Source organism: Phyllopteryx taeniolatus, chromosome 23, assembly GCF_024500385.1.
Source record: "Phyllopteryx taeniolatus isolate TA_2022b chromosome 23, UOR_Ptae_1.2, whole genome shotgun sequence".
Taxonomy (NCBI): Eukaryota; Metazoa; Chordata; class Actinopteri; order Syngnathiformes; family Syngnathidae; genus Phyllopteryx; species Phyllopteryx taeniolatus.
This window is the reverse complement of record NC_084524.1, coordinates 4,762,940-4,776,328: the sequence shown is the minus strand read 5'-3', so window position 1 is coordinate 4,776,328 and position 13,389 is coordinate 4,762,940. Positions and strand designations below refer to the sequence as shown.

General features: G+C 45.3%; 2 protein-coding genes across 8 annotated transcripts; one reads left to right on the top strand and one right to left on the bottom strand.

Moving 5' to 3' along the window:
* Positions 1 to 314: 314 nt before the first annotated feature.
* ufsp1 (UFM1-specific peptidase 1 (non-functional)) lies at positions 315 to 7,465 on the bottom strand. Of its 6 annotated transcripts, none has more exons than XR_009786846.1 (3): positions 7,186 to 7,341; positions 4,780 to 4,943; positions 691 to 826 (listed from the first exon to the last, which is right to left on the bottom strand). XR_009786846.1 is itself a non-coding variant. In XM_061764181.1 (2 exons), exons 1-2 carry the CDS (start codon positions 7,357 to 7,359, stop codon positions 481 to 483), a joined length of 816 nt encoding a protein of 271 aa, XP_061620165.1. In that variant the 5' UTR covers positions 7,360 to 7,465; the 3' UTR covers positions 315 to 480. The 6 variants fall into 6 exon arrangements, 1 of the variants encoding a protein (XP_061620165.1); XR_009786842.1 differs by having other exon boundaries at positions 701 to 826; positions 2,192 to 4,943; XR_009786844.1 differs by lacking the exon at positions 691 to 826 and adding an exon at positions 2,192 to 2,342 and having other exon boundaries at positions 2,430 to 4,943.
* On the top strand, positions 7,199 to 13,277 carry epoa (erythropoietin a). Of its 2 annotated transcripts, none has more exons than XM_061764176.1 (5): positions 7,199 to 7,286; positions 10,651 to 10,781; positions 10,861 to 10,947; positions 11,030 to 11,194; positions 12,041 to 13,277. In XM_061764176.1, the coding sequence occupies exons 1-5, from the start codon at positions 7,274 to 7,276 to the stop codon at positions 12,191 to 12,193; spliced, it is 549 nt and encodes a 182-aa protein (XP_061620160.1). In that variant the 5' UTR covers positions 7,199 to 7,273; the 3' UTR covers positions 12,194 to 13,277. The 2 variants fall into 2 exon arrangements, with proteins under 2 accessions (XP_061620160.1, XP_061620159.1); XM_061764175.1 differs by lacking the exon at positions 7,199 to 7,286 and adding an exon at positions 7,503 to 7,642.
* The last annotated feature ends 112 nt before the right edge of the window (positions 13,278 to 13,389 follow it).

Below are 13,389 nucleotides of genomic sequence, written 5' to 3'. Positions count from 1 at the left end.
CAGATCAAATTCATCTTGGTAAAAAAAAAAAAAAAATGAAGCAAACTCAATGGTGCTGAACATGACCAAATAGTTCTGTAGTATCAATTTATGGTCAACAGAGGGGGCTGTTGAACAACCATGGGAAAAAAACAGCAGGATTATTGCAGCAGTGTGACTTAAATTTAGGTTTTTGCGTTTTTTTAATACGGGTGGATTATTTTGGCTATGTAGAAGTGCTCACTAACACAGATTTACAAATTTAGTGAACAATATTTGGGGGGGGGGGAATATGGATTTTTTGCGTATAGAAAAAGTTTGAGATCAAAACAAAATGTGTTCATATGTTTATTAAGTTTACAGAGCATTTCTTTTCCGCGAACGTCAACAATTTTATGAACCTTGAGTTTGGAATAATGAATATAATTGAACAACGAAACTCTTGACAAAAAACAATGTTAGCTTCAAAGATTAGGAGGCCATGCCATAGTCCCACTTTGCTCATTTTCTAGTTGGAAGTGACTTTTTTTTTGTGACGTTTGTTTGGTCAGTCTGAGGCAAGCACAGATTATAAAAGGAAGACTGATTGAAAGACGACAATCTCTTCCACGCCGCCCAGCCTCTTGTTTGTGCCTCTCCCTTCTCCAGCTGACCTCCGTAGTAGTGGGGGTCCACGATCAACAGGTAGCTGCCAGTGGCCGCGGTGCAGACCCCCAGGATCCCCTTCGACGAGTTGTCCCCGTCCCCGCCCATCATGGCAGGACACCTGCGTTTCTCAAAGTGCTGATGGAGCTCTTCCACGGCGACCGTCTCCAGCTCGCCTCCTCCGCTTCTGACGTGCACCAACCTACAGGGAACATCGTACAAATAAGAGAGAACCAGAGAGGCTTCAAATGTCCCAATCCACTCCTTGGAACCCAGAAACCAGCTGGGCTTGTCCATCATGGACACCAAGGCTTGTTGGATCTCTGGGATTCTAGGTGGAGGTCTGTTTCGGACTTGAGGATGATCCACATTGTGGCCCAGCCAGGAAGCCATAGTCTGGATGGTGCGGTATCCGCATCCCCATCCTCTGTCATCTTGCCCATCGCAGCCATAGTGGTAGTACTCGTACTCCCCTTCGGCGAGGGTCGTCCTCTTGGGCTCTGCCACAGGGGGAGGCAGACCCGTGTGGACGCTCGTCAAAAGAGGCCTCACCGTCGCCGTGAAATTCACATTTCCAGCGGCGTTTCCACCCCAATCAATCACCGTGTCGCCTCCCGACGTGAAATCTCTTTGGTCCATGTTTAAAACGCGCAAATCGCTCACGTTTGCATTGACTTCCTGTTTTTGTGCAACCGCTTTAATCGTCCGTGTGGCTGCAGAGAAAGTTCCGGCAGAAAACTTATTTCACTTTTATTGGGGGGGAAAAAAAAGGTGTGGTTTCTTCATTAATGATAGCAGCAAAACTAAACAAATCTTTGTGATGGATTTGATCATTTCATATCAACAAAACCAATGTTAGTCATTCACAAGCTTAATTTTTTTTAGAATGAAATCATATTTCACATTTAACTCTTAAAACAAAAAAAAGCGGTTTAAACTGTTTTATTTTCATGAAGTAATATTTTGTTTAAAATCCCTCTTTCTCCTATTTTGTTTTATTTACATATGTCTATTTGTCTGTTTTTCAAAATTGAGTATTTTTCAATAAAGACTGCTATGAAATACATATATTTTAATCAACCACTGTTTCCCAATCTTTATTGAGCCAAGACATCCATGTTATATTTAAAAAAAAAATAATAATAAATGTCAGGGCAAACCACCGAAAAAGCATGACCCAAAAAGTATAATTACTGAAATTGTTATGATCTCATTTACATTTATACCCACAAAGTGTGATATCCACCACATCTGTTTTTGAATCAGCGGCATCTCCCTTGGAAGAAATTTACCTCACGTAACATTTTTACTTTACACATTCGAAGGTTAAAAAAAAAACCCATCATCATTTGAAACCGTTGCACCCATTTCCCGAATCCCTCTGCCTTGCTCAAAGGAGGTGGAAGAATTTGTTCACTCGTGGTGTTTCAGGACTCTATAGCTGTAATCCTTTTTTAAGGTCATACAGTATTGAAAGAGACTTTAGTTGATACATTTTTGTTTTATTAAAGTTCTTGTATCTTGGGTCAGTCAGTGAAGGCATCATTCACTTTTTAAAAAAGCACACCTGAGCAGGTGATTGCGGTTCTCCAGGCAGTTCTCTAGAGTTCCAGCAGGGGGAAGAAGTGCACCTCGAGGCCAGTGGGGAGGCCCCGCAACACCTTAGATCATCACCAGGCATGGATTTGTGCATGAAAAACTCACTCATGAACCTCCTGCTTCATTGCGTCCCAAAAAATGACAGCATTAAACGTACACTTTTCTATTACAAAAGAAGAAGTGTTTCAAAAAATAGCGTTACATACAAGATAACCATGGGTTTTATGCACTGCATTGCATCTGCTTGTATCAAGTCTCGAGCGATATAACGTCCCCGACCAAGTGGGAGTTCCTCATGGTACGACGTTAAGACCACTTTAATTTTGAAAGTCTCCCTGCAGACACACACACACACTAGCAAATGATGTGATGTTAAGGTAGCGATAGGACAGCCGGTCATTCAAACTCTTTCAACTCGACGCTCTCAGAAAGAATGAAATCCTTAAAATCAATCTGAGGTGCTACTTAGCCATTCGACTTTATTGCATGTTGTGTAAACTTGACTGACAGAATAATCTCAGCAGACATGCAAAGAAGCTATGTAATTTACAAAAAGCTACCTACTACCTACTCTTCCAAGTATATTTAACATTGTAGGAGCATTAATGACTTTGAATGGACATTTGTTGAACTCCACTTGATGCATTCATAGTTGATATACAACATATCAAGCAGAAATGCATGTAGTAATAATTACAAGTGAGTTTTTATTGTTATTTTGGGGCATATTGCTGCTTTGGATTGGTCATTCGAAGGATGCGAGTAAATCATTGCCATGTTTGCTGCGGCTTGGAGATAAATGCTTGGGCCCGGGTTATCAAATAGTGTTTTGTTTGTTATTTGGCGCCCGGGTCCATCGACGTTCAATAGAGCTCTCATTATGTGTACACAGGAATTGAATCTCGGCCATAGTTTGCCAATGGTCAGGCGGGAGATGGGAAGAATACTGGTCACAGTTTGTGTGTTATATGAGAACTTGAGAAAAGAAAACGTGTGACATTTGACAAACTTCTAGGAAGCACAGCTTATCCAATTTGTGCATTGCATATGGATGCCAAGGATGATTCGGAACACTCAACTTACAGGATCAATTTCAGCTGGTGGATCTAAAAATATCGAAAAATATCGAACAAATTGCAGTAACATTATATTGTTTTAAGAAGAGCGTATTTTATCGAATAAATACAAACAAAGGACTATATGGCATGTGCGAAGTCGATCATGTAGTATTCGGACTGTCGTGGAACGGTGACAATTTTTCGCACAGTGGGATCCTTGCGCATACTTCTCTTCACTGAGCCGCGCTTGTGCAAGAGAGTTGTAAGAAGAGATGTCGTAGCCAAGGTAAATAAATGTAAGCATTTCTATGTTTCAGAGACGGAAAGCTTCTTGCAAGTGAGGATCAGAGGGCTTCAGATGAAAGAGGTGATTTAGAGAGGGCTTCTGAAGAGAACGACACCCGTAATCAACACCCAACTAACAAGGGAGAAACTTCAATCAGCTAAGGAAAACCTAGACAAAGCATATGTTGACACTAACTAAGACTTCCTTCGGAGACAAATTGCTGCCGTCAAAAAGGAGAACAAAGGAAAGAACATCTCATCAACATGGAAAACCATCAACATTACAGGCAGGAATGAAAGCAAAACAAAAGAAAGGTTAATGGTCGATTGCAACAAGAGAGACTTGACAACTGGTATCAAACCTTTCAAAATCTCTGGGGGAAACCCCCTGTAGTTACTGATGAGGATGAAGAAGCAGAACAAGTGTTCTCTGCGCTTCAGATTCCAACCGATAGCTTTGATGAAGAGGAACTGCAACAGGCAAAGGATTAACGTAAAAATGGCGAGCCTGGAAAGCTATCAATAAGCTACAAAGATCTGAAAAGATGAACTCCCGAGACAAATGAAGAGCCACATCTTTCAAACATTGGTCGAGCCAGTACTTGACGTCTGGATGGGTGTTACACCAGATTACTGAGAGCTGCCCTGAATATTAGCTGGAAAGACAAGGTACCCCAACAAGGAACTGCACAGAGATATTCCCAAAATCACTTCAAAAGTGAGAGAACGCAGATTTAGGGCTGCTGGCCATTTTTATCGCCACCAAGATGAAGCAGCAAACAGATTTCTACTCTGGGCACCCAAGAATGGATCATCAGGTACCAGGCACAAAACCTATGTGCAGGTTCTCCTTGAGGATACTGGTCTTCAAAATACCACGGAACTGGCATCTCTAATTGAGCATCGCAGAGCCTGCAAATCTAGCTTGGCTTTTGTCTATACTCAGGATTATGGTCGAAATGATTGATATGTTTCATCGTTTCTATTCACTTTCACTTTTATTGCATATGGGGACAGACTTGCCGAAAATAAAGTTCTTGTTAGCACGCAATTGTTGTCCACGCATTATTGGACATAATATTTTGGCGACAAAGATGGCGCTTCACTTTGCGCCGATGCCCTCACTCCTCAGCGCCTGTCCCCTGGTCCTTCTGGTATGAATGTTTTAAGACTAGCTGTTATCAGAATAGCTAAAGCTAGAGAGGCTAACCACCATTTTCATCCACGACCATCTTGTTTTCATACTCTGGGACTCGCGCGGACGTATGTAGACTGTTTCTGCTCGTTGGCCAGACATTTCCTTGCTCCACCGAGTGTTATAGTCTGGCGGCGACAGCAGCAGACGGGGTCGTTGAAAGTTCTCTGTAAATTGGCCGACTGGAAGACAGAAAGCGAAAAACATGTGATTAGTTGACTTCAAGCTCTAGTCGACTAGCCTGCGCAACAGCGAGTGACCATTGGTTGTTCACTACTTGTCAAGATTGTGCATTGTGGGATACATTGAGGGCACTATACATGGGATAAGATATTCACGACACATTCGGCAGCACTTCAAAATGGCTAACTCATTATAGAGCGCTACATAGTGGATAGGGAGAGATTCTGAATATAGCCATAGTCTGAGGGAAATCTCTGCGGCCTGGTTCCTGTCCTGGAATGCCCTCCGCCCAGTCACGTCATTGGCGTGGGATCACAGTAAGGTCACCATATTTTTGTCACCGTGGACGCACACAAGCCGAAACAAGGAATTCCGGCCCCCAGTCGGTGGCTCCTACCTCGGCTCCGCTGTCCCTCGCATTAACGCCACTACCCCCCCCCCCCCCCCCCTCCCGCCCCCCATTCTATTATGTCAGCTTCCCGTCTTGTGTGGTGCCAGAGCGTAGACGTAGCTGGCCACAAGCCCACAAACGTGGATGAGAAATGGAGACGCACGCGAACGACGACATTGGACCGGATGTGGCCTTTGCGGCTCATAACGCCATCAGGTTTTACCTTAACAAACTGAAATTCCGTCAATGCCGGCCAAACTGTCATGATGACAACATTCCCCCGCCACCCACTCTTACACAGAAACACTGAAAACCCCCACAGTCACCTCCCACCCCAATCCCTCTGATCATGAAGCATGGCCTCCGGCACGTACCTTGTCTCCGTTTCCCCACGCTCTCATGCTGGCTCAGACATAAGCAAACAGCACTGCAACGATCGGTCAACATTGTCTCCTTAACTTTAACGCAGCAGCGGTCGAGCTTTAAAGCTGCCGTTCGTGATGTGGAAGGACATATGTGCATTTCCAAGTACAGGAATTTGAAGCAGTCCTCTGCGCATATTTGTGGGGGATTGAGAAACTTGGAAAAGCGCTGAAAGAGCTTATTGTTTAAATTGGAGAGCGTCAGACCCGTTCAGTTAAAGAAGGTCACCGAAATATTTGAAACGGCACCGACGCAATGAACATCGAGTGTCCGATATTGTCAATCAAAAGTGAGCATTTGCCATCTTTGGCGAGGTCAACTCCTGCCTTGTGCAAGTGTACCCAATCGGGGGTCCGCTCACCGTGGCTTACGCGAACGGCACGGACGGGACGCCCGCGTCATGCTGTCGAGAACTCGCGTCAATGCAGAATGATGTTCCACATAGCTCCCCTCGCATGACTCCGACATAACGCGATGATGCCACACAGAGGGAACTTCCAGGAAGGGTCAATGCCTTTTAATAGCCGCGCTGCCACAGGGCCTCGGCGAGGATGTTTCACATTGGCATGCCGACCTGACGCGTGCATTTGACTCTCCTGCAAGCGACCCGCGCTGTTCTTTACCGTTCCCATGACTCGAATAAAGCAAGCAGCCAATAAACCCGGCCTACGCCACCCTGTCTCCCGTGTTCGACTGAGCGCCGTTTGTGTCATCATATCACAAGGAAGCTATATCATGTCTCGCTTATTTTAGAAATAACACACTCGCGAGGCCGCCATGGACGGGATTCTCGGAACCCAAATTGGTTTTGACCTTTCAGAACGGCTTGGGAAGGAAGCGATAGAGACCGGCTCCCATGTGGAACTGAGCCATCTTTACTCATCTTTTCCGTGATCCAAACATTCCCTTAGGTGCCCTCTGCCCACTGGAATAATCCAGAATGGCAAAAATTTAATTGAGTTCCTTGCACGACCCGACAAACCCAGTTCAGGGCTAAATAAAACCAAAAAAAAAAAAAACACACACATACAACACACCAGTACCCTTGTGGACATGGAAAGGGTACAGTAAAATGCATTTGGGTACATTAAGAACCGACTTCTGTAGCCCTCTTTGTCACATGGATGTTGAATGGTCCAATTTAAAAGGCAGCCAGGTGCCATCGAGGTTCCAGACATCATGAGTCATTTTCATATTTTCCACTGCGAGCTCCCTCCCCATTCATTTGAAAAATAAAAAGCATCCAAACAATGGATGGGAAGTCTCTGCACCTTTATTGCGAGCCACTATTTACCTTTAGGAACGCATTCTTCATTGGGATAACAATGAGAGAAAACAGTTTTGGGGGCAGTGGACAATGCGACCCTAACCCCCTGGGTATCAATTATTAAAAAAAAAAAAAAAAAAAAGTTTTTGGAAACACCTACCGGATAAGTGTCGCGGATCCTCAAAAGAGCCTCGTTTCCAATTAACCGGCCGAGGCGGGCGGATGGTGCGAGCAATGCGGACACCGCCATGGACTTTCCCGGTGAGTTAGGACAGATTTGGTTTTTTTCACCCCCCCGCATCCACCCACCCTCCACCTCCTCCTCCTCCTCCATTGAGCGCGTAATAAGAAGACGCGCGTCCTCGCCCACGCTGCGCCTTTGGGAGGGCGCTGGTGGTGAGGCGAATAAAAAGCTTTCGCCAAAGCCAAGCGGTGATGCACATGCAGTCTGCTGGGGGAGGGAGGGGGTCTCGTTCTTTCTACGACACAGGCAGACGGAGCTTTCTTGTTCTTCGGAGGCCGACTTTTCTGGGCGCTGGCTTCATTGATGCGCGTTTGCTGGAATGTTGTTGAAAGATGAGGCAGCCGTGTGCGAATGTTGCAGAACACCGGTAGAGGTAAGGGCCTTGTCACGTTGTCCGATCAGGTGCGACATTTGCCGTGACAAAAAAAAAAAAAAAAAGCATGATCCCGCGCGTGTGCGTAAATATGGAGCGTGGCCATTGTTGTTGCAGGGCTTGGACAGTCATTCATGCTTTAAAACAGGATCACCAGTCCAGTCCCCCCCCCACCCCCCCAACACACACACACACACACACAAAAATGGGCAGGAGTCCCAATCGCACAAGTCTAATTGAACTTGTTTTGGATTACTTGCATGCGCCTTTTCTCGCTCGAAAACGTTACAGTCATTTTGTACCATTGTGTGCAACAGCAGAAAGGGCTGAGAGTGGACTGTGACGCCACACAATGCAGCAGATTCCACAGGCGGTTCAAATACTGAATGCTGACCGATTGGATTGATTTGTTCAGCATTCCTCGTGTCTCAGTGAACATTGTACAGCGCCATACAATCCGCTCAGCGTGCACTGCACCCTGGCCCATCCTGAATGGGGGATCCCTCCGTCTGCAGTCCCGTTTTCAAGGGTTCTTCTTGTCCCTCAAATGGGGTTTTGAGTTTTTTCTTGCCCAATTGGGGCGGTTTAGATCATTGGAAGTCGTCAATCTTTGTCAACTGCGGGCCTATGAAGCCGTTTGAGACTCTTTTGTGATGTTCGTTTGGCCTGCGAATACTGAAAATGGACATAAATGTGTTAGGAGTGCCTCAAGGTTCATGCGGCTACCCCCTGCACCTTTGTCCCACGGCTTAAAACCTTTACAGGTATTTTTGCCAATAGTTCGCGACCAAAGAGTGGATGATTGCAAAGGAGATTTCAACGCATGTAGATTTTCACAGACTGGGGTCAGTTGCACCTAATGTGTACACTGACTGTGCAGATTATAGATAGACAAGTTGTCACGTACTCAGGGGGTGCAGAGGTCATGCTCTGGATTCTAGCCCGGCCGAGGAGGAAGTGACGCCATCCCTGCCAGCCATCCTCGGTGGAGCTCCTTAAAATGGCATCTCCTCCTCGGCGCACTCCCACAAGTGGGTGAACCTGCCCCGTCAGAACATCCCATGCTCGTCCGCCATCTCTGCGCTGACAAATTCCTTTGGTGATCATGCAGGTCCACGCATTCTCACAAAGGCAAAAGGTGAAGGTGCAGAGGTCAAAGTTAATCCTGACGGTGGAGTCACACACTTGTGGTGTTTACAAAGAAGGCTAATGATTTGCACACATCGCTGGCAACACAGTCTACGTTCAAGAAAGCGTTTACCCTCTAAATCATAGGTGTCAAACTCAGGGCGCGGGGGCCAGATCCGCCCCGCCACATCATTTCATGTGGCCCGCGAAAGCAAATCATGAGCGCCAGATGCCATGGTTCTCGCTCAAATCTGTACCAAAATTTCAAATTCTCATAAGTAATCAAGAAGAAACAATAATGTTGAGATATTTTTACAGTAACTTGAACAAGAGTTGAGAAAAACTTGAGAAAAAAAATGTTTCCTTCAATTTGTTGTGTATATGTAATCATGTGATGAGGCGATTAAACATTTATATGGTTTCACTTTCATAACGGGCCTCTGAGGGAAATTGTAAGTACAATTTGGCCCGTGACAAAAATGTGTTTGACAGCCCTGCTCATTAAGCGTGGGACTGGACGTCTTCCTTCTGACTCAGTGATCTTACCATTGCACGCTTCTAACTTCATGGGAAAGCTTTCGGGAAGCTCCTTTTTCTGTCAAGACACGTTTGAATTTGATAAGATTGCCGCACAAAGACCTCCGCGGCATCTCATGTTGGATGTTATGAGGCGCACCCAATGGTTACACGTCTGGGTGCTTCAGGAAAATTGCGCCGCGAGTCTGCTGAACTTAATCTCGCCTTCAATCTGATGATCCTCCGTATCCTCCCCGCCCTGCGTCACACTGGGGCTGCAGTGAAAGAGTGTATTCAGCTCGAGGTGCACAAGGGCCAGGCGAGGTGCCCACATGACAACACTCTCATTTGCCAGGCACGCCCGATGAACTGGTCTCCAAACGTTCGCAATGCTTTGAGCGTCGGCGCCCGTCGTGAGGACGCTGGAGATCATTTTGCATCGATGCAAACAGCGAGAGTCGCAAGATCCCAGCCGCGTTGAGAAGCGCGTGACTAACAAGCGAAGTCAGTAGTGCTCAGACCTCTGCCAAGGGTTAAATCATTCTTATTCGGATCAGCAATTAGCTTGACAGCTGTGTAAAAAAATAAATAAATGCCCTGACAAATTTATCTGCACTGAAATTGATTTTTTGTTGTTGTTGGGGTTTTTTTTCCCCCCAGTGCTCTCTTGAAATACGCGTTTCATTGGTTCTGTGACCATGCTCGTCCCTCACATCACTTGTATCACAAACCATTTCACCACTGAAAAGTATGGAAATGCCTTTCATCCATTCCAGCCTCAAATTTGCTAATAATTTTTTATTTTTTTTTTAAAGAGTAAAATAGCACTCGATAATATTTTACTTCTTTCTGGTGAGCCTGGCTTGGCCACCTGGGTGCAATATAAGACAGATTGTTATACTGCTCAATTAGATGTACAAACTCCTCCCAGCTCATCAGTACATCACTAATATTGTTTTTTCTTCAGAGAGCACAAAGAATGTATGACTGATGACTGGCATATTGTCTTTCTACATGTTTTGCTGCACCGTGTGATTTCAATTCATTACCAATGGGTTATAGCACCGCAACATAAATGTTATTTAGCATTAGCATGGAGCTAGCAGACTGAAAGACTAAGTTATATGGTATTTAAGGTGTAATTCCTTTTGTTTTATGTTCAGTTTGATAGTAAACTGCAGCTGGGAGTGGCAATAAACAGCTTGAAGCCTCTCTTTTTTTTTTTATGGAGAAGAAGAATTTTTCACAATTTGCCAAATTGCTGCTGCTGCAGTGAGTTGAGCTTGCTGCCACCATAGAGCGCTGCTGGATGAAACAAATGTCCAATCGCGCTGGAAGCATCTCAACTGAGCGTTTGGTTCCAGGACTACTTGCCTTGCTGTTGATGGTGTTGGAGTGGACCTGCCCAAGCCTACCATCCCCGCTGAGGCCCATCTGCGACCTGAGGGTGCTGAACCATTTCATCAAGGAAGCGCAAGACGCCGAAGTCGCCATGGTGAGGCCGCGGCGATGTGATACGGGCGGGGAGCGTTAACGATTGCAGCGTTGCATCAAGCCTGCGCTTGTCTCCTCAGAAGTCATGCCGGGATGGATGCACCCTGTCCCAGTCTGTCAGCATTCCCCAAACCGGAGTAGATTTTGATGTCTGGGAGAGGAAAAATGTAAGAGATACATTGACATGCTTGGTGTTATTTCTTCCCAACGGCTTACATTTACTGAATTTGTAACTTGTGTTTTGACCAGGCCATGGAGAAAGCCCAGGAAGTGCAGTGCGGCTTGTGGCTTCTGCAGCAGGCGCTCAGCTTGCTGCGCAACTCGGTCACCAACACGGCCTTGCACGGCCCCATCGACAACTTGCTGAGGAACGTGCTCAGCATCAACGCCGTGCTGCGCAGCCTTAACATTCCGGTGAGTCGGGATGGCAAAACGGGAGAAAGGACAGACTCGTTCCGCCTTGTGCGGCACCAACCGGAATTGCGGAATTCCCACAAACACAATCCAACATCTTGAGTAAAGTCTTCCAAGGAAGAACAGAAGCTGTTTTAGCTGCACAAGGAGGGATCCACTTCATATTTTAGTTGCGCCGCTAGTAGCACACAAGGCTCCCTCGAGTGGTACGTGAACAAATCACAGTTCAGTTGTATTTAACTTTTAAGTACAGTAGATCCCCGCTATTTCCTGGCGATAGGGGCCATGGATCGTTGACGCCGATTATAATTGCATTGAATAAATGTACATATATATATATTATATTATACCCCCTAAATTCTTGAATAAGCGCAGATAGAGAGCGTTTTCAGGGTTTGTTCCACCCAAAAATGTAAAAAATAATTGGAAAAAAATTTTGAATAACAGAAATCAATTTAAGCGAATCTGCAGGTGCTGAAATGCGAATGTACCGTATTTATACTGACTGGGACAAATTTTAAATGATTATTGAAGTACTTTTTTCATTTTCGTATATTTAAGTGCAGTGTTAATTTTCAAACTGTACATCGCGTTACAGTGGCTTACAATAATATCAAATGCAGTGGTACTTGGAATTACGGTCTTAATTCAGTCGGTGGCCGTGCTGGTAACTCAAAACAGTCGTGTTGGATGAACGCTTGGGCCTACTACACGACGATAGTTTAATGCTGGTTGTAATTGTGGTACTTGGAAAGCTCTGTATTTTTTTTTTTTTTAGGTGGTACTTGGTGTAAAAAGATTGGGTTGGGTTGCATGTCAATTCACGTTTTTGGCTCCATCATTCAGGAATACGCGCCCCCCGCGAGCTCAGCGGGCCTGGAGAACACATGGCGAGCGTCCACCGCGGCCAACTTGCTCCAAGCGCACGTCAACTTCCTGCGAGGCAAAGTGCGCCTCCTCCTCGCGGACGCGCAGGCCTGTCAGCAAGAGGTCAGCTGATCGGGCCGCCACCAACTCCAGGCTTTAGCCGCTTTGTGCTGGCAAGGCGAGAGAAAGGCCTCCCCTACGATGACCGACTTGCTAGCTGCTGGAAGTGGTGTGGAATGAAGGGGGGGGAAGAAAAAAAAAAAAAAAAAAAGAAAACAACCAAAAACAAAGCACAAAACCACAACCATTTTTTTTTTTTTTTTCAAACTAAGTAAGGGCAAAGAACAGTCACAGCTGGAGAGAATCGCACCTTGAAATGTCACGTGGACATGCTGACCAAAATAAGACTTTTTGGAAGAAGCACTTTGTTTGTGTCAATGCAGTGGCGCGTGTGCCAGTCGGGACTGCACGTGGGTGTGTTTGTCTCTTCCCAGACAGTTTAACCTTTTCAAAGTGAAATACGGAACGGGACCCTGAGTAATATTGATTACCAACCAAAACATGACCGACGCCTTCACACATTGCTGAGCCGTGACGTTGTGTCTAGTGTTTTATATTTGTACTCTGTGACCAGGTTGCATTTTTATTTTTTTTTGTAAACATTGCGTAATAATTATTTATACAGATTTTCTACTTTTTAGCTGCGTATTTTTCCAGTGTTCATCTTTTGTGTGGCCAACAGATGTTTGGGAAAGCCACTGTTGGCTTTGTGTTGTCACGTTTCCAAAGAGAGGATGCAGTGAGCGTGGGGGGGTGGGGTCAGCCAGAGGTCAATCAGACATGAGAACTGTGAAGCTGCTCAGTCATTATCTGTCCATAAAAAACAATCAACGAGAGCCTGCGCAGTGATAGCATGCTAGAAGAAACAAAAACATCCTGCAAATTAACCGTTTTCGACGAGCGTGAAAGCAATCTTGCCTCGGAATCTGCGTCATTTGGACAAAATAGACGTTCAACTTTTCCAGACCAGTCTTTTCTTTCTTGTTGTTTTCATTTTTTTTCTTTTTTTTTGTACTTGTTGCGTAAGTGCAAGATGCTTTTGAGGATGTTTGCACATGTTCTCCTTTCCTGTTTTCACATTACGAGTCCAATCACTGTATACGTTGCTATTTAAATACAAAACATTATTCTTGGATAAAGAAATGATCGTAAACAAGCGGTCTGTCCTTGTTTGTCCTGCCTTAATCGCCGCAAAGCTTGCAAATCAACGGTTGCGATCTGCAAACAAATCCGCTTCCACGCTCGTGCGCCGGTGGGAAATAAAACTT

Coding starts and splice junctions, on each gene's coding strand:
- ufsp1 (XM_061764181.1), bottom strand. CDS start 7,359: ATGGAGGAGGAGGAGGAGGTGGAGGGTGGGTGGATGCGGGGGGGTGAA. Junction 1,123..7,185: donor GGATCCGCGACACTTATCCG/GTAGGTGTTTCC, acceptor CCTGTGGCAGAG/CCCAAGAGGACGACCCTCGC.
- epoa (XM_061764175.1), top strand. CDS start 7,621: ATGTTGCAGAACACCGGTAGAG. Junction 7,643..10,650: donor GTTGCAGAACACCGGTAGAG/GTAAGGGCCTTG, acceptor GTTTGGTTCCAG/GACTACTTGCCTTGCTGTTG. Junction 10,782..10,860: donor AAGACGCCGAAGTCGCCATG/GTGAGGCCGCGG, acceptor TTGTCTCCTCAG/AAGTCATGCCGGGATGGATG.